Source organism: Doryrhamphus excisus, chromosome 13 (assembly GCF_030265055.1).
Source record: "Doryrhamphus excisus isolate RoL2022-K1 chromosome 13, RoL_Dexc_1.0, whole genome shotgun sequence".
In the NCBI taxonomy this organism is placed as follows: Eukaryota; Metazoa; Chordata; class Actinopteri; order Syngnathiformes; family Syngnathidae; genus Doryrhamphus; species Doryrhamphus excisus.
Genome location: NC_080478.1, coordinates 19,010,677 through 19,036,873, shown reverse-complemented (window position 1 = coordinate 19,036,873; position 26,197 = coordinate 19,010,677). Strand labels below are relative to the sequence as shown.

At 39.0% G+C, this 26,197-nt stretch overlaps 1 protein-coding gene across 3 annotated transcripts in view; it reads left to right on the top strand.

The window, feature by feature from the left end:
• Positions 1-26,197, top strand: part of LOC131139964 (latent-transforming growth factor beta-binding protein 2-like) — a 169,949-nt gene that overhangs the window by 30,494 nt on the left and 113,258 nt on the right. For all 3 annotated transcript variants that reach the window (XM_058089942.1, XM_058089941.1, XM_058089940.1), the window contains exon 3: positions 2,887-3,157. In XM_058089942.1, the coding sequence (XP_057945925.1) occupies positions 2,887-3,157 (271 nt within the window). The remainder of the gene's footprint in view (positions 1-2,886; positions 3,158-26,197) is intronic.

Genomic DNA, 26,197 nt, shown 5'->3' with positions numbered 1-26,197 from the left:
GCTACAAGCCAACTGTTCAGCCACAAGCTATCTGTCCAGCTACAAGCTAACTGTCCAGCTACAAGCTAACTGTTCGGCTACAAGCAAACTGTTCAGCTACAAGCTAACTGTCCTAGCTACAAGCTAACTGTCCTAGCTCCAAGCTAACTGTTCAGCTACAAGTCAACTGTTCAGCTGCAAGCTAACTGTTCAGCTACAAGCTAACTGTTCAGCCACAAGCTAACTGTTCAGCTACAAGCTAACTGTTCGGCTACAAGCTAACTGTTCGGCTACAAGCTAACTGTTCAGCTACAAACTAACTGTTCAGTCAGAAGCCAACTGTTCAGCTACAAGCTAACTGTTCAGCTACCAGCTAACTGTCCAGCTACAAGCTAACTGTTCAGCTGCAAGCTAACTGTTCGGCCAGAAGCCAACTGTTCAGCCAGAAGCTAACTGTTCAGCTACACGCTAACTGTTTAGCTAACTGAATTTACTCAAGAGTCATTCAGTGAGTCAAACCGGCTTCACCAGGGTGTGATATTTGATGCCCTCCTAGCTTCCAGATGCCGTGCTAGCGTTCCCGCCTGCAGTCTGTCAGCATCCACAGCATCTGAGTCAACAGCATTCCGAGTGTTGACAGAATGCCGCTGTTTTCTTTTGCTGCCACAGACCGGTGGCCTGATTTACTGTTAAAAGGACAATGTAACCCCCTCTGTACATACATATGTGTCACAAGATCCAGGGTCTGTTTACTTAAATCGCATGCCGGCGGGATTTCGGTGCTTGAAGTGCGATGGGAGGATGTGGAAGTATGCCGGCGGCGTGCTGACACAGATTATTTTTCCATGACGACCATGTGACCTCAGCACCGGTCTATTTTTTTTCCTATATGCAATTTTATGACATGTATTTTTAATGGACGCTTATGCATTAAAAAAAATGCACAGATGTAACTGACCAAAATAAACAATAATGAAGAAATAGCAATATCAACAACGTAAGCATGATGTCATCAAAATATGATAATACACATGCCCACCCGTGGTTAATAAAAATGGTAATTCAAAGCTAAAGCCGAGAGACATGATACAATCTAACTGTTCTTCTACAATCTGACTGTTCTGCTACAAGCTAACTGAACAGCCAGAAGCTAACTGTTCAGCTACAAGCTAACTGTTCAACTAGAACCTAACTGTTTAGCTTGAAGCTAACTGTTCAGCTACAAGCTAACTGTTCAGCTACAAGCTAACTGTTCAGCTACAATCTAACTGTTCAGCCAGAAGCTAACTGTTCAGCCAGAAGCTAACTGTTCAGCTACAATCTAACTGTTCAGCCAGAAGCTAACTGTTCAGCCAGAAGCTAACTGTTTCGCCGCAAGCTAACTGTTCCGCCGCAAGCTAACTGTTCAGCTACAAGCTAACTGTTCAGCTACAAGCTAACTGTTCAGCTAGAAGCTAACTGTTCAGCTACAAGCTAACCGTTCTGCTACAACCTAACCATTCTGCTACAAGCTAACTGTTCTGCTACAATCGAACTGTTCAGCTACAAGCTAACTCTTCAGCTAGAAGCTAACTGCTCAGTTCCAAGCTAACTGTTCAGCTACAAGCTAACTGTTCAGCTAGAAGCTCACTGTTCAGCTACAAGCTAACTGTTCAGCTACAAGGTAACTGTGCAGTTACAAGCTAACTGTTCTGCTACAAGCTAACTGTTCAGCTACAAGCTAACTGTTCCGCCACAAGCTAACTGTTCCGCCACAAGCTAACTGTTCAGCTAGAAGCTAACTGTTCAGCTACAAGCTAACCGTTCTGCTACAAGCTAACCATTCTGCTACAAGCTAACTGTTCAGCCAGAAGCTAACTGTTCAGCTACAAGCTAACTGTTCAGCCAGAAGCTAACTGTTCAGGTACAAGCTAACTGTTCAGCTGCAAGCTAACTATTCAGCCACAAGCTAACTGTTCAGCTACAAGCTAACTGTTCAACTAGAACCTAACTGTTTAGCTTTAAGCTAACTGTTCAGCTACAAGTTAACTGTTCAGCTACAAGCTAACTGTTTAGTTCCAAGCTAACTCTTCAGCCAGAAGCTAACTGTTCCGCCACAAGCTAACTGTTCCGCCACAAGCTAACTGTTCCGCCGCAAGCTAACTGTTCAGCTACAAGCTAACCGTTCTGCTACAAGCTAACCATTCTGCTACGAGCTAACTGTTCAGCCAGACGCTAACTGTTCAGCTACAAGCTAACTGTTTAGCTAGATGCTAACTGTTCTGTTACAAGCTAACTGTTCAGCTACATACTAACTTTGCAGTTACAAGATAACTGTTCAACTTGAAGCTAACTGTTCAGCTAGAAGCTAACTGTTCAGCTAGAACCCAACTGCTAATAAACAGAGCTATATATAATAATGAAGAAATAGCAATATCAACAACGCAAGCATGATGTCATCAAAATATGATAATACACATGCCCACCCGTGGTTAATAAAAATGGTAATTCAAAGCTAAAGCCGAGAGCATGGGTGTCAAACTCAATCGCACTCGGGGCCAAAACTCACAGCCGGCTTTCGGTCGCGGGCCAAACAGGACAACCCCCCCCCCCCCCCACCCCCCCATGTGAAATTTGAAAATAGCTCCCTAAACAGAACCATGAACCTTGATTATGTAAGCTTTACCTTAGCCAGAAGCTGGATAAGTAGGCGATCGCATGTATTTGTAAGAAATTGAACATGACAGCGCCCCCCCCAGGCTTTCTTCCACATAAAAGGTACAGAAAATATCCAGAAGTTAACCTGATTGAATACATTTAAAATCAACCCCGTTTCCGAGATCTGGGGAGACATTTCTACTACGACTGGCGCTCCATACAATTTGCAAAATGTTCTAAAATGACTCGCCATCTGTGTTCTCTCTTCAGCTGACTGCCAGCCGCCCTGCCAGAACCGCGGTTCCTGCAGCCGCCCGCATACCTGCGTGTGCCGCTCGGGTTTCCAGGGCCCCCGCTGTGAGGAGGTGGCTCCCGAGCAGGTGTACATCCAAGACAGAGGGACCTTGAGGCGCGTCCAGCCGGGTAGCAACCCGTTCCAGAGAGACCAACCGCGGAGACGGCCTGCGGAAAGGCAAGCCGTCGATAGCGCCAAGGTTCAAACCCCACGACCTGCAACCACCAAGCAGCCGGTCCACACTGTGTAAGTGATTCAGCTGTGTTCGTTTTAAAGATAGAAAAAACCCTTTGACATGCCCAACAAGGGGGGGGGGGATTTACTAAGTCTCCTGTTAACCAGCACCATCTTCACTCTGACTAACAGTAGCTAAATGTTCAGCTACAAGCTAACTGTTCAGCTACAAGCTAACTGTTCAGCTACATGCTAACTGTTCAGCTACAAGCTAACTGTTCAACCAGAAGCTAACTGTTCAGCTACAAGCTAACTGTTCTGCTACAAGCTAACTGTTCTGCTACAAGGTAACTGTTCAGCTACAAGCTAACTCTTCTGCTACAAGCTAACTGTTCAGCTCCAAACTAACTGTTCAGCTAGAAGCTAACTGTTCAGCTAGAAGCTAACTCTTCAGTTACAAGCGAACTGTTCAGCTACAAGCTAACTGCGCAGTTACAAGATAACTGTTCAGCTAGAAGCTAACTGTTCAGTTCCAAGCTAATTGTTCAGCTAGAAGCTAACTGTTCAGTTAGAAGCTAACTGTTCAGTTACAAGCTAACTGTTCAGCTACAAGCTAACAGTTCTGCTACAAGCTAACCGTTCTGCTACAAGCTAACTGTTCAGCCAGAAGCTAATTGTTCAGCTACACGCTAACTGTTCAGCTAGAAGCTAACTCTGCAGTTACAAGATAACTGTTCAGCTAGAAGATAACTGTCAGCTACAAGCTAACTGTTCAGCTAGAAGATAACTGTTCAGCTACAAGCTAACTGTTCAGTTCCAAGCTAACTGTTCAGCTACAAGCTAACTGTTCAGTTACAAGCTAACTGTTCAGTTCCAAGCTAACTGTTCAGCTACAAGCTAACTGTTCAGCTACCAGCTAACTGTTCAGCTAGAAGCTAACTGTTCAGTTCCAAGCTAACTGTTCAGTTCCAAGCTAACTGTGCAGCTACAAGGTAACTGTGCAGCTACAAGCTAACTGTTCTGCTACAAGCTAACTGTTTAGCTACAAGCCAACTGTTCAGCCAGAAGCTAACTGTTTAGCTAGAAGCTAACTGTTCAGTTACAAGCTAACTGTTCAGCTACATACTATCTGTGCAGTTACAAGATAACTGTTCAGCTAGAAGCTAACTGTTCTGCTAGAACCCAACTGCTAATAAACAGAGCTAAAACAGCTCTTTGTATCTGTTGCTTCTAAAACTAATTGGAAACTTTTTTTAAACATATTTTGTCTTTTTTGTAGCTCATGTACTGAAACCAAGCATTAGCTAGCAATATATTGTTAGCTAGATATCAGTAGCAATGGAGGTCATAAATTCCTTTCAAGGTTAAAAATGAGTATACTAGCAAAGGAAGACGTTAATTTAATAAGAGTGACTTCTGTTGTTTTACTACTTTATACCTGTTGGTTCAAAGGTCAGTAGCTCGGAATAAGCTGTTTTGTATGTTGTTAGGGTGACATGAAGTTGTATGATATTCCCATCAGCAGTGTAGTGCATCACCGGTGACTTACCCCCCACTCATAGCATATAAGTAAAGAATTTTGCTTATCAAAACAATAAGCATTGGAAAATGTAATACATTTGCATTACAAATAGCAGCTGAAAAAAAGCACAAAAAAAATCCAAACCATCTCTTTAACTGTTTTATTTTTCCAGTCACAAGATAATAACTATATTTTGACATAAGGACTAACAGTGACGTATGACACGCATTCACCCTGCCATGACTTCATGCAACTCTATTCATCTGGAAAAAAACAGAAGTTTGTCAAAATGATCTTTAGTGCCATGCAGGGAGGCCCGCAAAAAAAAAAAGATATAAACAACCAGATTAGAACATTTAAAAACCATTCTTGAACAAACAGCTGTTTAATTACAAACCTTCTCCACCATATGTGTTTACGATTTGTGCTAAATCATTCCAGATGACTCGATTCAACTGTTAATCTTTGATGCACACTATGTAAAACACATGTCAAGACTGATAAGAGTTTGCTTCTTTATTTGAGGTATTAAGGTAAAGCTGTAATATATGGAATAATATAACACGGTTAACAGACAGAAGTGTCAACCAACTTTTTTTTTTTTTAATAGATTGTGACAGTTTTTTTTTTTTTTTGACAGATTCACTCATTTTCCTCCTGATTTTGGAATAACTCAAACACATCCAGCTAATAAATTCTGTGATGAACAATTTTTTGTAGTAAACTCCCCAAAGACTGCTTTGTTCAGCTAGAATTTAACTGTTCAGCCACAAGCTAACTGTTCAGCTACAAGCTAACTGTTCAGCTACAAGCTAACTGTTCAGCTACAAGCCAACTGTTCAGCCTGAAACTAACTGTTCAGCTACAAGCTCACTGTTCAGCTACAAGCTAACTGTTCAGCTACAAGCTAACTGTCCTTCTACAAGCTAACTGTCCAGCTACAAGCCAACTGTCCAGCTACAAGCCAACTGTTCAGCCAGAAGCTAACTGTTCAGCTACAAGCTAACTGTTCTGCTACAATCCAACTGTTCAGCTACAAGCTAACTCTTCAGCTACAAGCTAAATGTTCAGCTACAAGCTAACTGTTCAGCTACAAGCTAACTGTTCAGTTACAAGCTAACTGTTCAGCTACGAGCTAACTGTTCAGCTACGAGCTAACTGTTCAGCTACAAGCTAACTGTTCAGCTACAAGCTAACTGTCCAGCTACAAGCCAACTGTCCAGCTACAAGTCAACTGTTCAGCCAGAAGCTAACTGTTCAGCTACAAGCTAACTGTTAAGCGACAAGCTAACTGTTAAGCGACAAGCTCAGTGTTCAGCTACAAGCTAACTGTCCATTTACAAGCTAACTGTCCAGCTACAAGCCAACTGTTCAGCCAGAAGCTAACTGTTCAGCTACAAGCTAACTGTTCAGTTACAAGCTAACTGTTCAGCTACAAGCTAATTGTTCTGCTACAATCCAACTGTTCAGCTACAAGCTAACTGTCCAGCTACAAGCTAACTCTTCAGCTACAAGCTAAATGTTCAGCTACAAGTTAACTGTTCAGCCAGAAGTTAACTGTTCAGCTAGAAGTTAACTCTTCAGCTACAAGCTAAATGTTCAGCTACAAGCCAACTGTTCAGCTACAAGCTAACTGTTCAGCTAGAAGCTAACTGTTCAGCTAGAAGCTAACTGTTCAGCTACAAGTTAACTGTTCTGCTACAATCTAACTGTTCTGCTACAAGCTAACTGTTCAGCCAGAAGCTAACTGTTCAGCTACAAGCTAACTGTTCAGCTACAATAATATAACACGGTTTACCAGACAGAAGTGTCAACCAGCTTTTTTTTTAAAAAATAGATTGTGACCGTTCTGTTTTTTTTTTGGTGACAGATTCACTCATTTTCCTCCTGATTTTTGAATAACTCATCCACACACACATAACACATCCAGCTAATAAATTCTGTGATGAACAATTTTTTGTAATAAACTCCCCAAAGACTGCTAATCAGACAGGCCTAATAGTTTCTTGGCTTGCATTATTTTTGCTGCAGTTTGCTTAGAAATGGTCTGATTAATCACCTGATCATGGCAAGATCCATATTCTTGATTCAGCATGCTGATGTGTTTTTCAAACAAGGGTTTTCTGGGAAAATGTTCATAGCTTGTCATTGATTACAACTAACATTTGTCAAACTGTTCTCATTTTGGGACCAAGACCCAATTATTATCCAAAAAAAATAATTCCCTTGCTGGCATGCCAGAGTATTACAGTATGAGTTTTTTTTCTCTCAAAAGTAATTTTATTCCAATTTTTTTTTTTACCCTCGTCCCCTTTCCACTCAAAAATATGATGTACTTATGTACAGTTCAAGGTCTGTAGTCACAATGAACAAGGGATTCGAACATATGGTTCGAATACATAATAATAGGTTAATCAAATAATCAATAATCAGGATATACAACATTCACTGTTTGCGTTACAGTTCGATATTTTTTTGATACAAAAAAAGTATCTTGTCTTTTTACATTAGAATTTTATAGAAATTGCCAAGGCTGCACAGTGGTTAAGTGGTTAGCATATAGGTCACACAGTCAGGGGTTTGATTCTACGCTTGGGAATCTCTGTGGAGTTTACATGTTCATCCGAGTTCATCTGTGGGTTTTATCCGGGTACTCCGCTTTCCTGCCACATTCCCAAAACATGCTAGGTTAATTAGCGACTCCGAATTGTGCATAGTTATTGTAGAAATCGTTCCCTTGAGGACTCTAAGTGGGTTTCGAATCGAGGATAAGGGAATCTTAAAGAACCAAATTATAGAATGAGAACCAGATTATTTATTCCTGACAACAATACCTAATACAGACGTCCGGGTTTATCTGCAGTCCCTGTATGCCTACAAGTAAGCGGGTCTTATTACAGCGCAGCTGCAAAAAAAGCACCCTTCCTCTCCGTGCCGGTCTTTTATACACTCAAGGATTAGGATGAAAGGATGAATGGATGGTTGGATGGTTGGATGGTTGGATGAATGGTTGGATGAATGGTTGGATGAATGGTTGGTCTCAGGGCGTCTTTTCCTTTGCGGGGGCATCAAGGCGTCTGGAACATTCTGCTTTTCCTTTGTTGCAAAGCAAGCTGTCATATGCATACTCGATGTTTCCACCTTAACTGTCAGTTGTCACGTTAGTCCTTTTTTTGTGTGGGTTCTTGTATAAGTATCTTTTGTCTGTATTTGTGGGACTCTAAGTGGGTTTCGAATAGAGGATAAGGGAATCTTCATTCATTCATTCATTCATTCATTTTCTACCGCTTTTTCCTCTCGAGGGTTGCGGGGGTGCTGGAGCCTATCCCAGCTGTCTTCAGGCGAGAGGCGGGGTACACCCTGGACTGGTCGCCAGCCAATCACAGGGCACATATAGACAAACAACCATTCACACTCACATTCATACCTATGGACAATTTGGAGTCGCTAATTAACCTAGCATGTTTTTTTGGAATGTGGGAGGAAACTGGAGTACCCGGAGAAAACCCACGCATACACGGGGAGAACATGCAAACTCCACACAGAGATAGCCGAGGGTGGAATTGAACCCTGGTCTCCGAGCTGTGAGGTCTGCGCGCTAACCACTCGACCGCCGTGCCGCCCGATAAGGGAATCTTAAAGAACCAAATCATAGAACGAGAACCAGATTATTTATTCCTGACAACAATACCTAATACAGACGTCCGGGCTTATCTGCAGTCCCTGTATGCCTACAAGTAAGCGGGTCTTATTACAATGCAGCTGCAAAAAAAGCACACTCGAGGCTGGAGTCCTGGACCAATCAGCTTTCGCCACTGCTCTTTTTGTCTGTATTTGTGAGACTATGTGTTTTGTTTTAGCTTATATCATTAGCTAGCACAATTGAGCAAATATCTTCAGTATGAATGTGAGTGTGAATGGTTGTTTGTCTATATATAGCGACCAGTCCAGGCCAAAGACAGCTGGCATAGGTTCCAGCACCCCTGTGACTCTCGTGATTATATGCGGTAGAAAACGAATGAATGGATGTTGGATCAAACGGGAAGTTAACCAGTGTTCTAGAAACAGATTGTATTGGGTTTGGGTTTTGGTCCCTAACTGTTCTGTTCTGTGAAGTGATGATTGCGGTCACTGTGTTGTATTGCTAATTGTGATGTTGGGTTGACATTTTGTGTTGTAGTTGTAGTATTCCAGCTCTTTCATAGTATTGTTCTTGTTCACGTTGCTTTCCAAAACAATTATCATTGAGTCATAGTAATTCTAAGTACTATGCAGTGGCGTCTGCCATGAGTATTCCTCCTTGTTGTTGACTTACACAACATATTTGCTTAGTGACTCACAGGTGAGGGTCAACCAGAGTGATAGTAAAAGGAAACCAGTCATGCTGAGTCACTTTGTGCCCTCCTGGTGACTCTTCACCCTCGTGATTCTGCTAAAGCTGACTAACTATTTAGTCAGAAGTACGCTTGGGTCGTCCATGAGATGTTCTTCTCTCGTTCAGCCAGACGCTAACTGTTCAGCTACAAGCTAACTGTTCAGCTACAAGCTAACTGTTCAGCTACAAGCTAACTGTTCAGCCTGAAGCTAATTGTTCAGCTACAAGCTAACTGTTCAGCTACAAGCTAACTGTTCAGCTACAAGCCAACTGTTCAGCCACAAGCTAACTGTTCAGCTACAAGCTAACTGTTCAGCCTGAAGCTAATTGTTCAGCTACAAGCTAACTGTTCAGCCTGACGCTAACTGTTCAGCTACAAGTTAACTGTTCTGCTACAATCTAACTGTTCAGCCAGAAGCTAACTGTTCAGCTACAAGCTAACTGTTCAGCTACAAGTTAACTGTTCAGCTACAAGCTAACTGTTCAGCCTGAAGCTAATTGTTCAGCTACAAGCTAACTGTTCAGCTACAAGCTAACTGTTCAGCTACAAGCTAACTGTTCAGCTACAAGCTAACTGTTCAGCTACAAGTTAACTGTTCAGCTACAAGCTAACTGTTCAGCCTGACGCTAACTGTTCAGCCAGAAGCTAACTGTTCAGCTACAAGCTAACTGTTCAGCTACAAGCTAACTGTTCAGCCTGAAGCTAATTGTTCAGCTACAAGCTAACTGTTCAGCTACAAGCTAACTGTTCAGCTACAAGTTAACTGTTCAGCTACAAGCTAACTGTTCAGCCTGATGCTAACTGTTCAGCTACAAGCTAACTATTCAGCTACACGCTAACTGTTCAGCCAGAAACTAACTGTTCAGCTACACGCTAACTGTTCAGCCAGAAACTAACTGTTCAGCTACAAGCTAACTGTTCAGCCAGAAACTAACTGTTCAGCTACAAGCTAACTGTACAGCTACAAGCTAACTGTTTAGCCTGAAGCTAATTGTTCAGCTACAAGCTAACTGTTCAGCTACAAGCTAACTGTTCAGCTACAAGCTAACTGTTCAGCCTGACGCTAACTGTTCTGCTACAATCTAACTGTTCAACCAGAAGCTAAATGTTCAGCTACAAGCTAACTGTTCAGCTAGAGGTTAACTGTTCTGCTACAATCTAACTATTCTGCTACAAGCTAACTGTTTACTGCTAAAGCTGACTAACTATTTAGTCAGAAGTACGCTCGGGTCGTCCATGAGATGTTCTTCTCTCGTCTCCTTTTCATGAATTCAAGGTTTCCCGGCATAGAGCTTAGACTAATTATTAGTTGCGGCTATAGCGTAAAGCCCTGAACATGACATGTGGAAAATCTGCCAATGTTGTAAATCTTCCAAGATTTATTTCTTTTACCGGATACTTCCAGGAAGCTTTGAGATAAACCGGAGCGCAAAGCTCCCGATCCCATGGACTGAAATAAAATGTTCTGCATTCTTTTGGCGTAGACTTGCCTTTAAAGGGTGGAAAAGTGTTCCCCCTGGAGAAGAAGTGGAGGATGCAAGTCTTGGTTTCATATATCTGATTGATGTTTCACAGCTCCGAAGCCAGGAAAGCACGAGCAAAATAAAAGTCACGGAGTGAGATAGCGAGACAACCTCATTGCCTGGCCTTGCTATTTGAAATAAGGACTAGGGAGTACTGACGTTTACTTCACAAATAGCTTTTTTTTTTACCTAAATGCCCAGGGAGTAAATTCCTTCCCATACGTGCAGCTACTTTCCTTCCACTTTGTTCCTACTGCAGAGGGTGTCAGGTACTAAATAAGTCTGTCTTGGATCACGTTTGCCTTTTTATGTCAGCGGCACCCTGTTATTGACCTCACCTGTCAAGCGGCGCCAAGAGCACACGCTCGTTTGGAAAAATGATTAGACAGAGAAGCAGGGAGAGACGAACATTTAAATAAAAAAAAAAAAAACTAAAACAATAATCAAGCTGATAATAATCTTTCTACATCAACAAAGTAGACTGAAGCCCCTTTCACACAGTCTGTAAAAACTGAAATATCGGTGCCGTCCTGCTCACAAAAAATGGTAATGGTTTAGTTTCATTTGAACATGAATCAGATTACAATTGAATGCATCACATAATCAGTTCACAGTTCAACATGTCCAAAAGGAGTAGGAAGAAGCAAAGCTTATTAAATCCTACCCCTCCATCTGGTACTTTTACAATCAGTAACTGTTACATTTGTTCACTTCCTGCCTTTCTAATATTATTTTATTTTATTGTTTTTTATTTAATTTTAATTTTAATTTAATTATTTATTTTTGTAAACTTTTGACATTTTTTTACAATTTTAATTTTTTGTAATTTTTTCCATTAAAAAAATTAATTAAAAAAAAATTAATGGTTTTATTTCATTTGAACATGCATCAGATTACAATTGAATGCATCACATAATCAGTTCACAGTTCCACATGTCCAAAAGGAGTAGGAAGAAGCAAAGCTTATTGAATCCTATCTGGTACTTTTACAATCAGTAACTGTTACATTTGTTCACTTCCTGCCTTTCTAATATTATTTTATTTTATTGTTTTTTATTTAATTTTAATTTCAATTTAATTATTTATTTTTGTAAACTTTTGACATTTTTTACAATTTTAATTTTTTGTAATTTTTTTTCCATTAAAAAAATTAATAAAAAAAAATTAATGGTTTTATTTCATTTGAACATGCATCAGATTACAATTGAATGCATCACATAATCAGTTCACAGTTCCACATGTCCAAAAGGAGTAGGAAGAAGCAAAGCTTATTAAATCCTACCCCTCCATCTGGTACTTTTACAATCAGTAACTGTTACATTTGTTCACTTCCTGCTTTCCATAATACAGTTTAAGGTTGTTTTTTTTTTTATAATAATGCACGGTAGCCTCCTAGTTATTTCCTTTAAACTTAAATAGCCAAAAACGTACCACTTCCACACGGATAGGGAGGATAACTATTAACAGTTATTTAACCTTTAACATGAACATTAATTAAATGTAATAATTTTTTCTGGGTACATGATACCATACAGCATCCATATCAAACTAACATTAAACTTTCATATCAAGGCGGGGGCCTCAAACTAGTGTCCCGTGGGCCACATTTGGCCCGCGGGCCGCATGTTTGAGACCCCTGGTGTAGATTGACATTTCCTAACCTGAATTGTGATGTTTTTACCGTCATTGTGACATGATCTTTCCCGTAAGTGATTGGTAGTGAAAAACCCGTTCCTGCCAGCATGAGATCCTACGGATCACATCTGGTCGCCGTAGGAAGGGTCAGGACCCGTGATGAATACCACCGGCTGAGCTGGAACGGTGATAACACATAAAGCACGATGTCCTTTGAGAGCTTCATATCACCTCCACGCCCCCATTAGTCTATGACATCAGTCGTCTACAGGAAACAGAGCGGGGCAGAGCAGGATGTGTGCGAAGCATGTGTACATCATCCCTCCAAAGGTCAGTTTGCGCTCATTTCTCTTACATAATCCGATTGGAAAAGGCACCTGGACTGCTGATGATGAAGCAATATGGTAACCCATGGTAACTAGCTCATCTGTGACAACCTGGAAGGATCTTCCCATCAATGATGACACTGACAGGATTTAACGTCATTAATATTTTAACAGGTTGAACGTATTGTGAGTGTAGGATCGCACGAGAGCGGACTGCGGATGAAAAATGTCCCTCCCTGGACTTTTTGACCCAGACCAGCCCATTGCGGACATTATTCTTCCACCATTGTCACACACACACACACAAAAAAAATAAATGTAGGTTTATGTAATAGTACACTGGAAACAACACAAAATCCTTAAATTACATGTATTTTGTATTTTTTATTTTTATTTTTATTTTTATTTTTATTTTTATTTTTATTTTTATTTTTATTTTTATTTTTATTTTTATTTTTATTTTTATTTTTATTTTTATTTTTATTTTTATTTTTATTTTTATTTTTATTTTTATTTTTTATGTACGTGTGCGTCTTCAATCTTTTTATTACATTGTATATACATATACAGTGACAGTAGGGTCGCGGGGGTGCTGGAGCCTATCCCAGCTGTCTTTGGGGCGAGAGGCGGGGTACACCCTGGACTGGTGGCCAGCCAATCACAGGGCACATATAGACAAACAACCATTCACACTCACATTCATACCTATGGACAATTTGGAGTCGCTAATTAACCTAGCATGTTTTTGGAATATTACACTCTATGTAAATTACATTAAATTACATAAATTACAGGCTTTATTTTTTTTAATTGTTTTTAATTGTTTTTAATTTTTTTTTATTTGTTTTATTTTTTATGTTTTATTTTTTATTTTTTATTTTTTATTTTTTATTTTTTATTTTTTACGTGTGCATCAATCTTTTTATTACATTGTATATACATTGTATGTACATATACAGCGACAGTAGGGTCGCGGGGGTCCTGGAGCCTATCCCAGCTGTAAAATTAAATTTTTAAAAAATGAACAAAGCATTATTAGAGCCCTGTAGACATGACAAAACACGACTATAGTCACATTTATACTCTTTTTATTTACAACATATTGCGCAACTGCAGGGTCTTGAGACACATGCTAACTCGCAAACTAGAGAGCTAGCGACCTAAACGGTAGCCTCCAAGTTATTTCCTTTAAACTTAAAAAGCCAAAAACTTACCACTTCCACACGGATAGGGAGGATAACTATTAACAGTTATTTAACCTTTAACATGAACATGAATCAAACATGATATTTTTTTCTGGGTACATGATACCATACAGCATCCATATCAAACATTAAACTTTCATATCAAGGCGGGGGCCTCAAACTAGTGTCCTGCGGGCCACATTTGGCCAGGATTCTAGGTCTTATGTATAAGTACAGTTTTTTTCCAATCAATAATACAGGAATCCTGGCTCGTTCTGAAGGTGTGACGGTTGTTTCTGCATTAAATGTCTTGCTTCTGTATGCACAACATATGCCTGGCGGTTACTAAGGCCGGGCGCCTGTGTGTGGGTTGTTGACTCAAGGCTTTGGGCATAACCACTCAGCCGTTTCTCAGAGGAAACTGTGGTTATGGTGGGAGTTCTCCTTGTTAATCATGGATCACTGGTTGCTTTCACTCCCATTCCAGACTAACCGCACCGCCATCAGTGGCGGCACAAACTGGATCCGCCATCCAAATATTGGAGGTTACCTCAGCACCTGTATGGAAATATAATATAATATAATTCGGTGCTCTTGTCAGTACTGATTAGCAATTATGTCAAAGCACAACAAAAGTGCAGGAGTGGTTGGAGAAATAGAAAGGGGGGGGGGGGGCACAGATGTTGTGTTTTTAATACATTTAGCCTTGGGATGGTCCTACTAGACCACCTGGTGGGCGCCATTGCTGATCCCAAAGAAGACATGGCCAAAATCATCCTCATGTCTTAGCAGATGATGGATGGATGGATGGATGGATGACTGGATACTGGATACTGGATGGATGGATGGATGGATGGATGGATGACTGGATACTGGATACTGGATACTGGATACTGGATGGATGGATGGATAGATACTGGATGGATGGATGACTGGATACTGGATGGATTGATACTGGATGGATGGATGGATTACTGGATACTGCATACTGGATGGATGGATACTATATACGGGATGGATGGATGGATGGATGGATTGATGGATACTGGATGGATGGATGGATGGATGGATACTATATACGGGATGGATGGATGGATTGATGGATACTGGATGGATGGATGGATACTAGATACGGTATGGATGGATGGATGGATCGATACTAGATACAGGATGGATGGATGGATGGATAGATGGATGGATAGATGGATAGATACAGGATGGATGGAAACTGGATAGATGGATACTGGATGGACGGATGGACGGATGGATACTAGATATGGGATGGATGGACAGATCGATACTAGATACAGGATGGATGGATGGATGATACTGGATGGATAGATACTAGATACAGGATGGATGGATAGATAGATACTAGCTACAGAATGGATGGATGGATGGATGATACTGGATGGATGGATGGATACTAGATACGGGATAGATGGATGGATGGATCGATACTACTAGATACAGGATGGATGGATGGATGATGGATGGATACTGGATGGATGGATGGATAGATACTAGATACAGGATGGATGGATGGATAGATAGATAGATAGATAGATAGATAGATAGATAGATAGATAGATAGATAGATAGATAGATAGATAGATAGATAGATAGATAGATAGATAGATAGATAGATAGATAGATAGATAGATAGATAGATAGATAGATAGATAGATTGATACTAGATACAGAATGGATGGATGGATGATACTGGATGGATGGATGGATACTAGATACGGGATAGATGGATGGATCGATCGATACTACTAGATACAGGGTGGATGGATGGATGGCTAGATACTGGATGGATGGATAGATACTAGATACTGGATGGATCCTGGATGGATGGATGGATGGATAAATACTAAATACAGGATGGATGGATGGATAGATAGATAGATAGATACTAGATACAGAATGGATGGATGGATAGATAGATACTGGATGGATGGATAGATACTAGATACAGGATGGATGGATGGATAGATGGATACTGGATGGATGGATGGATAGATACTAGATACAGGATGGATGGATGGATGGATGGATAGATGGATACTGGATACTGGATACTGGATACTGGATACTGGATACTGGATACTGGATGGATGGATGGATGGAAAGATAGACAGATGTTCTAGTAATGGTAATGTTAAAAATGGTCATTTTTAGTAGCATCTTTGATCCCGTTCAACATGTCACCATCCCACCTGTTAGAATCCCTATTTGAGTCCTTGTTATTTGGAAGTGGTTCGGTTAACGTCCGGTCTACTTCTCCGATACATACTGTTGCCCCAAACGTAGCCTTTGCCCTGACATCTGTCAGCAAGAAATCACCCTTTAATTCTTCTTATGTGATGGAATTCTAGCTCGGACACGAAGGCGTAAAAACAAATCACCAAATCACCGGTCTAATTGTGTTTACAGTAGGTGTGAATACCATTAGATGTTTGTTTGTGGTTGACTGGTGACAAGTCCAGGGTGTACCCTCTACCTCTTGCTTAAACTCTACTGTGATTGACACCTATGACTTGTATATTACAAATCTAGCTAATGTGTTAAAAACAGTCTGAATGTACTGTAGACTGAATTTTAGCTTAGGGTTTTAACAACGCAATATTGACTCAGTCAGGACCAGGAAAAGTAGCTGTGTTTCTGTCTAAAAATACACAGCCAAATGAGTCCCATGAGTGTTTGGCTTCCTGCTAGGCCGGGGGGGAACAAAGGACCATAGAGAATTTAGCGCTCAGCGTGGGACAGATACGTCTTGTCTGCAACCGACTCTCTGGGCGGCAGTGTCACTTTGCCAAGGTTCTGTTTGCCAAATCCGAAACACCGTAGGATGTCAATATATACCCAGATTTCAATTTTATATGCATACAAACTGATCTTACCAGTTCCTTTAGATCCGGAAAAACTCGAAATACTTTTATCGGGTCTCTTTCTGCTGACCTGTCCTGTGGTATTCTCCTAAGAATGATCAGAGAAACTACAACCGACCAAAAAGTATCGAATTACCCTTCAGCTCACAATGTCTCCAGATGGTATGATTCTAACCCCTGAACCACAGCAACCGCACCACTTTGCTTCCATCCAGGATCTCTGGACCTTTCTGGATTTGTTATGTCTTGGGTACCCCGGGAGACAAAAAGGGAACTGTTTGCCCCACTACAGTTGTGTATTATGTTCATGTCCGAGTCTATTATATACTCGTGTGTAGTCATTCATCCTTAATACTTGAATCGAAGCCTTTTTGACAAGCATGAAGAAATCCAGTTGCCTTCGATTCATTCAATGCCTTGCATTTCATCTCTTTATTTGTCTGTGCGGCAGATGCAACTGATGGTAATGGTTTTATTTCATTTGAACATGCATCAGATTACAATTGAATGCATCACATAATCAGTTCACAGTTCCACATGTCCAAAAGGAGTAGGAAGAAGCAAAGCTTATTAAATCCTACCCCTCCATCTGGTACTTTTACAATCAGTAACTGTTACATTTGTTCACTTCCTGCCTTTCTAATATGTGTTTTTAAATTATATAATATTTTTTTTAATTTTAATAATATTTTTTATTATCTATCTTTTTATAATTTTTTATTAATTTTATTTTTTTACTTAAAAAATTTAATAAAAAATATTTTATTTTTTAATTAAAAATGTTTTAAATTGTGTTAAGTTATTTATTTTTATTTTAAAATTAAAAAATTAAAAATTAAAAATTAAAAATTAAAATTAAAATTAAAATTAAAATCTGAATTAAATTTAAATTCAAATTTAAAGTTAAAGTTAAAGTTTAAATTAACAATTAATTAAATTAATAATTTGTAATTTTGTTTAAAAAAGATAAAAATTAAAATTAAAATTAAAATTAAAATTAAAATTAAAATTAAAATTAAAATTAAAATTAAAATTAAAATTAAAATTAAAATTAAAATTAAAATTTTGTTATTTCTTTTTTGTCTTTTAAGTATTTGTGATTTTAGAAATAAGGAGTTAGTATGTTCTCTGTAGGCGGCATTATGAATTATCCTTACTGACCTTTTTTGCAGTACATTTAGCGAGTGAAGATTGCTTTTATAGTTATTAGCCCATATTTCCACACAATAAGTAAGATATGGTAGAACCAGAGAGCAATAAAGAGTGTGGAGTGATTTCTGATTGAGAACAAATTTTGCTTTGTTCAATATTGAAATATTTCTGGCCATTTTATGTTGTATATTTATAATATGAGGTTGAGAAGGTAAGGTTTTCAATGCCTTGCTATAGACTCCCTTTTAAATGAGCGCCATGACCATTTGGAGACAGAAAGAATGAGTTATTGAATCCAAACCCAACAGTAATTCATTTCACCCAGGATCTGGCTGCTACCAGACGGATTCTTGGAAGGTTGTCCATACACGGCGAACATGATTTAATCCAGCCTCAGTGGCGGGTGCGATAAGCTCTTAAGACACACCCAGATTTTCACAGGGGGAAATATACTTCCAGGGTGCACAATTATCTAAGTCATAATGACTGGAGATGTTATCAAAAAAAAAGACTAAGACTTAATTGCACACCGATGTTTGGCTTAGTGACATTTTAGAAGAACGTGTGTCTGTGTGCAGTCTGTGATGGAACGTACTCTTTTTGAACTACTGGCACTGCTTTTAATAAATTGAATTTCCAAGGAGCGTGCATTTCAAACAAACCAGCTCTTTTCGTTACATAACGCAGCCAACGGTTTGGTTTCAAGCGGCGGTTCTCCGCTGTTTTCGTTTCAAGAGCCACCATCACCCTTCAGTGACAAGCGGTCAACCAAATTTGTGAACACAAACATCTCAAATATCATATCTATTTAATAAATCACATTCATATGCTGGAGCCTATCCCAGCTGTCTTTGGGGCGAGAGGCGGGGTACACCCTGGACTGGTGGCCAGCCAATCACAGGGCACATATAGACAAACAACCATTCACACTCATTCATACCTATGGACAATTTGGAGTCGCTAATTAACCTAGCATGTTTTTGGAATGTGGGAGGAAAGCGGAGTACCCGGAGAAAACATGTAAATTCCACACAGAGATAGCAGAGGGTGGAATTGAACTCTGGTCTCCTAGCTGTGAGGCCTGCGTGCTAACCACTCCTCCGCCGTGCAGCCTTGATGTTTATTATTATTCATTCATTCATTCATTTTCTACCGCTTATCCTCACAAAGGTCGCAGGGGATGCTGGAGCCTATCCCAGCTGTCTTCAGGGTCTTCCACCCTGGACTGGTGGCCAGCCAATCACAGGGCACATATAGACAAACAACCATTCACACTCACATTCATACCTATGGACAATTTGGAGTCGCTAATTAACCTAGCATGTTTTTGGAATGTGGGAGGAAACCGGAGTACCCGGAGAAAACCCACGCATGCACGGGTAGAACATGCAAACTGGCCGAGGGCGGAATTGAACTTGGGTTTCCTAGCTGTGAGGCATGTGTGCTAACCACTAGACCACCGTGCAGCCTCACTCCTAACATTCATTCATTCATTTTCTACCGCTTTTCCTTACAAGGGTCACGGGGGTTGCTGGAGCCTATCCCAGCTGTCTTTGGGGCGAGAGACGGGGTACACCCTGGACTGGTGGCCAGCCAATCACAGGGCACATATAGACAAACAACCATTCACACTCACATTCATACCTATGGACAATTTGGAGTCACTAATTAACCTAGCATGTTTTTTTGAAATGTGGGAGGAAACCGGAGTACCCGGAGAAAACATGCACATCCACACAGAGATGGCCGAGGGTGGAATTGAACCGTGGTCTCCTAGCTGTGAGGTCTGCGCGTTAATCACTAGACCGCCGTGCCGCCCTAGTAGTTTTATTTCTATAGTATTGTCCTTTGAGATTATACAAATGTTTTCTTAGGAGACACAATTATATCATCATTGATGTATCATTGATTATATATATATATATATGATATTATATTATATATATATATATATATATATATATATATATATATATATATATATATATATATGAATTATTATATTCACGTGTGGGTTTCTGTCCCAATGTATACTTTGCTTTTGGATAAGTGAGCATCAGGGTTGTTTCAGGTGTTCAGTAAATGCAAATACAGTGATATCGGATAGGGGTCACTTTAAAGTGTATGTAAGTAGAAATCGGATACAGGCACTAAATTGGGAATTGGGCACTTAGACGTAGAGTGTAAATCCAGATTTAATGTGAAATGACTGGAGACTGGGAGCGAAAATCTTATCTTGGTTTTATAAAGGAACACCAACAAACCGAGTGATGCTCTAACTTGGAAACAACTCAAACATTAAAAAAAAAAAAATGAAGAAGTCACATAAAAAATTCCAACCCCTTCTCGGGTAACGACGACCTGAATGAAAAACAAATCTTCACTGATCATCCCGGGAGGTGTTATTCCCTCTCATTTTCATTCCACCAGTGTTATAAATCCCTGTCATGTCTACAACATCAACTACAATGTCGTATTGTGTTTAATGGAAACATTCCAGATTAGCAGTGGAGATGCTATCATACGTTTACATAAACCTTGCCAAGTATGACATGGTGCGTGCACAATTTCATTTAGTAACAAGTTTTTACAACTTCTATATCTGATACCTGATAAGAGATTAATTGCTATGTGGGTATTTCAAACCGGTTTGCTTTTACTTTTTTAGAAGAGTACGATTTCTAATATTCGATATACCACACAGGTTTTATACCCACGGTCAAAAGACAAAATATGGGCTAATAACTATAAAAACAATCTTTACTGGCTAAATGTACTGCAAAAAAGGTCAGTCAGGATAATTCATTATGCCGCCTACAGAGAACATACTAACTCCTTATTTCTAAAATCACAAATACTTAAAAAATAAATAATAAAAATGTAATTTAATTTAATTTAATTTAATTTTAAAATCAAAATTAAACATCAAAATTTTTAATTTTAATTTTAATTTTAATTTTAATTTTAATTTTAATTTTAATTTTAATTTTAATTTTAATTTTAATTTTAATTTTAATTTTAATTTTAATTTTAATTTTAATTTTAATTTTAATTTTAATTACACAATTTCATTTAGTAACAAGTTTTTACAACTTCTATAGCTGATACCTGATAAGAGATTAATTGCTATGTGGGTATTTCAAACCGGTTTGCTTTTACTTTACTTTTTTAGAAGAGTACGATTTCTAATATTCGATATACCACACAGGGTTTATACCCACGGTCAAAAGACAAAATATGGGCTAATAACTATAAAAGCAATCTTTACTGGCTAAATGTACTGCAAAAAAGGTCAGTAAGGATAATTCATTATGCCGCCTACAGAGAACATACTAACTCCTTATTTCTAAAATCACAAATACTTAAAAAATAAATAATAAAAATTTAATTTAATTTAATTTAATTTAATTTAATTTAATTTAATTTAATTTAATTTAATTTAATTTAATTTAATTTAATTTAATTTAATTTAATTTAATTTAATTTAATTTTAAAAACAAAATTAAACATTAAAAATTTTAATTTTAATTTTAATTTTAATTTTAATTTTAATTTTAATTTTAATTTTAATTTTAATTTTAATTTTAATTTTAATTTTAATTTTAATTTTAATTTTAATTTTAATTGGACAATTTCATTTAGTAACAAGTTTTTACAATTTCTATATCTGATACCTGATAAGAGATTAATTGCTATGTGGGTATTTGCTTTTACTTGACTTTTTTAGAAGAGTAGGATTTCTAATATTCGATATACCACACAGGGTTTATACCCACGGTCAAAAGACTTCAGTCTGGAATTTGGTTTGTCAGAGCGGTTTGTGTATATTTTAGGAGGTGAAAGAAGTCTTTGCGGGCTGAGAAAAATAAATTAATCCTTTTTTTAAACACACAAGTCGGTGTACCAAACCATGCGCGCCGCACCAGCGGTCAAAACCAATTGTGGTCGTCCGTTTCATTTCTAAGACTCTACGCAGAACTCATCCATTCATCGTTTGCCACCAGACCTCTTGTGTGATTCTTTCATAAAAATCCTGAGGTTTGATGCTCAGCAGGAGCCAATAAATATAATATATCTCCATAGAGGAATTTTTATTACGTGATTGTTGTGTGTTTCTCTTAGCAACAAGCCGGTAGACTTTACGTTAATTGGAAATACAAAAATAACCCAGCGACGGCTCCTGTCACTGTAAAGTCTGACTTTAAATTATAGCTCTTTCTAGAAGTTTAATCTCTGGTAGTAAACCTTCAGACTCTTAGCGACGTTCACAGTTGGTGCCAAGCTAAACACTCAACTACATCTTAAATGTTAAAACCATAAAACACAAAACACATTTTTATCCCTGCCAAAAAGACACAAATATGGGGGGGTGACATCGGCCAGGGAAGCCATTAAATTAAATATTTTTATGTACTGGAAGGTCTTCATGTAACTTAGAAGAAGGTCTAGGGCAGGGGTGGGCAAACTTTTTGACTCGCGGGCCGCATTGATATAACAAAATTTCCGGGGGGGGGGGGGGGCAGAATATATATTTTACACGTAACAGTCCACCTGGTATTATTGTATCTGTAAAATCTGTCATGCAATCTGCTATTATTATTTATTATTTTATATTTATATTTAAATATTTTAAAAATAATAAAATATTATAATAATTAAAATAAAATTTAAATAATAATTATTATATTATTATTATGTAAAAGATGCAAATATAACAATATTATTATATATAATTAATATAATAATTAGCATTAATATAATAATATAATAATCATAATAGTTATAATAATAATATAATAATTATTATTTTAATTTTTATTATTATTATGTGCTTGTGTCCCTTTTTTCAGGAGCACTTTGTAAACAACAGACCATGTCAAACAACGAAATTGATACAACCATCAAAAGGTTGGCTCAGGCCATGATGCCAGGTTGTATGTTGAGTTTAAATTAAATACTTTGGAAAGATTGGGCGGGCCGTATTCAACCACTTGGCGGGCCGGATGTGGCCCCCGGGCCGTAGTTTGCCCACCCCTGGTCTAGGGAATAGCTTGTTATATTAAGACAATTTACCAATTTACCATTTTCAGGCTGTTTTTAGTGCCGTAGTTTGCTTTCTCAGGTGCAAACAGTCCGTGTTTGTAAACCTGGTGTGGGAATCCCACGTGATTCCTATCTTAGTCAGCAAAGAGGAAGCCTGTGTGTTTACTTCAAACGCTTTTTCCAAGGAATACCGATGAACATTTTTGAGTTCAAGTCCCAACTCAGCTCTGAAAAAAAAAAAGTCAAAAAATGACTTATTTTAAGACGGTTAGTATAGTATCATGTATTGCTATAACATTAGCCATGTTTACATGAGTAGTTTTTCCTCTTCCCGAATGGAATCTTTCCGAATGACTTTTCCAAAAACAATGGTATCCATGGATGCCCTGTGATTGGCTAGAAAATGAATGAATGAATAAATAATAATGTAGGCTGCACGGTGGTCGAGTGGTTAGCGCTGGATAGCTCCAGGTACTCCGGTTTCCTCCCACATTCCAAAAAAACATGCTAGGTTAATTAGCGACTCCAAATTGTCCATAGGTATGAATGTGAGTGTGAATGGTTGTTTGTCTATATGTGCCCTGTGATTGGCTGGCCACCAGTCCAGGGTGTACCCCGCCTCTCGCCCCAAGAAGACAGCTGGTGACGACCGTCGTGAGGATAAGCGGTAGAAAATGAATGAACATTATTCCAACAGTAAAATATGGTGGTGGTAGTGTGATGGTCTGGGACTGTTTTGCTGCATCAGGACCTGGAAGACTCACTGTGATAAATGGAACCATGAATTATTGTTAATATGCAAATATGGGCTGCACAGTGATGGAGGGGTTAGCGCGTAGACCTCACAGCTAGGAGACCAGGGTTCAATTCCGCCCTCGGCCATCTCTGTGTGGAGTTTGCATGTTCTCCCCGTGCATGCGTGGGTTTTCTCCGGGTACTCCGATTTCCTCCCACATTCCAAAAAAACATGCTAGGTTAATTAGCGACTCCAAATTGTCCATAGGTATGAATGTGAGTGTGAATGGTTGTTTGCTCTACAACTTAATACAAAAGGGCCAAAAATGAGCATAATCGGTCCCCTTTAATGTTTAAATCAGTGGTCTCAAACTCGCGGACCACGGGATGCTATTTTGAGGCCCCGATGCTAACAATGCTAACTTGCTAATTGGTTAAAATTATGAAGTTTCATTCATGTTCATTTTAAAAGGTTAAATAACTGTTAATACTGTTGATTAGGGGCTGCACGGCGGTTGAGTGGTTAGCGCGCCGACCTCTCCGGGTGCTCCGGTTTCCTCCCGCATTCCAAAAACATGCTAGGTTAATTAGCGACTCCAAATTGTCCATAGGTATGAATGTGAGTGTGAATGGTTGTTTGTCTATATGTGCCCTGTGATTGGCTGGCCACCAGTCCAGGGTGTACCCCGCCTCTCGCCCCAAAGACAGCTGGGATAGGCTCCAGCAACCTCCGTGACCCTTGTAAGGAAAAGCGGTAGAAAATAAATGAATGAATGTTAGGAGTGAGGCTGCACGGCGTTCGAGTGGTTAGCACACATGCCTCACAGCTAGGAAACCCAAGTTCAATTCCGCCCTCGGCTATCTCTGTGTGGAGTTTGCATGTTCTCCCCGTGCATGCGTGGGTTTTCTCCGGGTACTCCGGTTTCCTCCCACATTCCAAAAACATGCTAGGTTAATTAGCGACTCCAAATTGTCCATAGGTATGAATGTGAGTGTGAATGGTTGTTTGCTCTACAACTTAATACAAAAGGGCCAAAAATGAGCATAATCGGTCCCCTTTAATGTTTAAATCAGTGGTCTCAAACTCGCGGACCACGGGATGCTATTTTGAGGCCCCGATGCTAACAATGCTAACTTGCTAATTGGTTAAAATTATGAAGTTTCATTCATGTTCATTTTAAAAGGTTAAATAACTGTTAATACTGTTGATTAGGGGCTGCACGGCGGTTGAGTGGTTAGTGCGCCGACCTCTCCGGGTGCTCCGGTTTCCTCCCGCATTCCAAAAACATGCTAGGTTAATTAGCGACTCCAAATTGTCCATAGGTATGAATGTGAGTGTGAATGGTTGTTTGTCTATATGTGCCCTGTGATTGGCTGGCCACCAGTCCAGGGTGTACCCCGCCTCTCGCCCCAAAGACAGCTGGGATAGGCTCCAGCAACCTCCGTGACCCTTGTAAGGAAAAGCGGTAGAAAATAAATGAATGAATGTTAGGAGTGAGGCTGCACGGCGTTCGAGTGGTTAGCACACATGCCTCACAGCTAGGAAACCCAAGTTCAATTCCGCCCTCGGCTATCTCTGTGTGGAGTTTGCATGTTCTCCCCATGCATGCGTGGGTTTTCTCTGGTTTCCTCCCACATTCCAAAAACATGCTAGGTTAATTAGCGACTCCAAATTGTCCATAGGTATGAATGTGAGTGTGAATGGTTGTTTGTCCTCTATATAGAGAGGATAAGCGGCATAGAAAATTTTTTCAGCTTAAAAGTCCTGTTCTGCTGCAGACACTCAGCACCAAATAAACAAAAAAAATACATTTTGCAATATTCTGTACTATACAGTACACAGTCTACCCTTGAACCATGTCCGTTATTCCCGCAGGCGCCAGTCCCTTCCGTTACCCTGAACAGGATACAGACAGTATTCAAATCGGTATTTAAAAAACGGTCGGATTTCTTCACAGACCATCTGCACTGTGTGACATTTACTTCGGTTCGAGATCATTAACAATGTTGTCTTGCATCCAGAACATTCGAATCCCTGACCCACATCTATACCCCAACCTATTCATTAATCAGTCCATTTATTTTTATGGAAAAATACGTTTACAGTAGTTGAGCGGAGAAGTACAACGTTCTCATTGTTTCTTCTGCAATCATGTTCATTTCTGCTGCTCTCTCCGGTCCACACTGATGATCACGGTATTTGACGAGTCGGTGAAATGAACTTGTGTAAGTGTTTTCTTAATTAGATGAAAATCCCTCAACGTTTAACACCACAAATGATGGTAATTTACTATAAAATTTGGCAACTAACGTTCTAAAATTGCTGTGATTTTGTACAAATATTCACAAATCAACATCAAGTTTTGGCTTTAGTTATATTTACTGTACATCAGGGGTCTCAAACTCAATTTACCTGGGGGCCACTGGAGCTAGGGTTTCAAAAAAAAACAAAAAACGCATTTATTAAAAACTTTTTCAGTGCTTTATTTCGGATTTTCTACAATAAAAGCTCTGATAAAACATTACACTGTTCTCAAATATCTTAATTTTTATTTTTCTATACAAAATAAGATGAAAAATAAATAAACAAATCAAGAATAAAGAAAATCAATCAGTAATAAATAAATCTAATAATAATAATAAAACAGCAAATAATAAAAACTTAAGAAACCGCATATAGTTGGTGGGTAGACAAATTATTATTTTTCAGATTAAAATATAA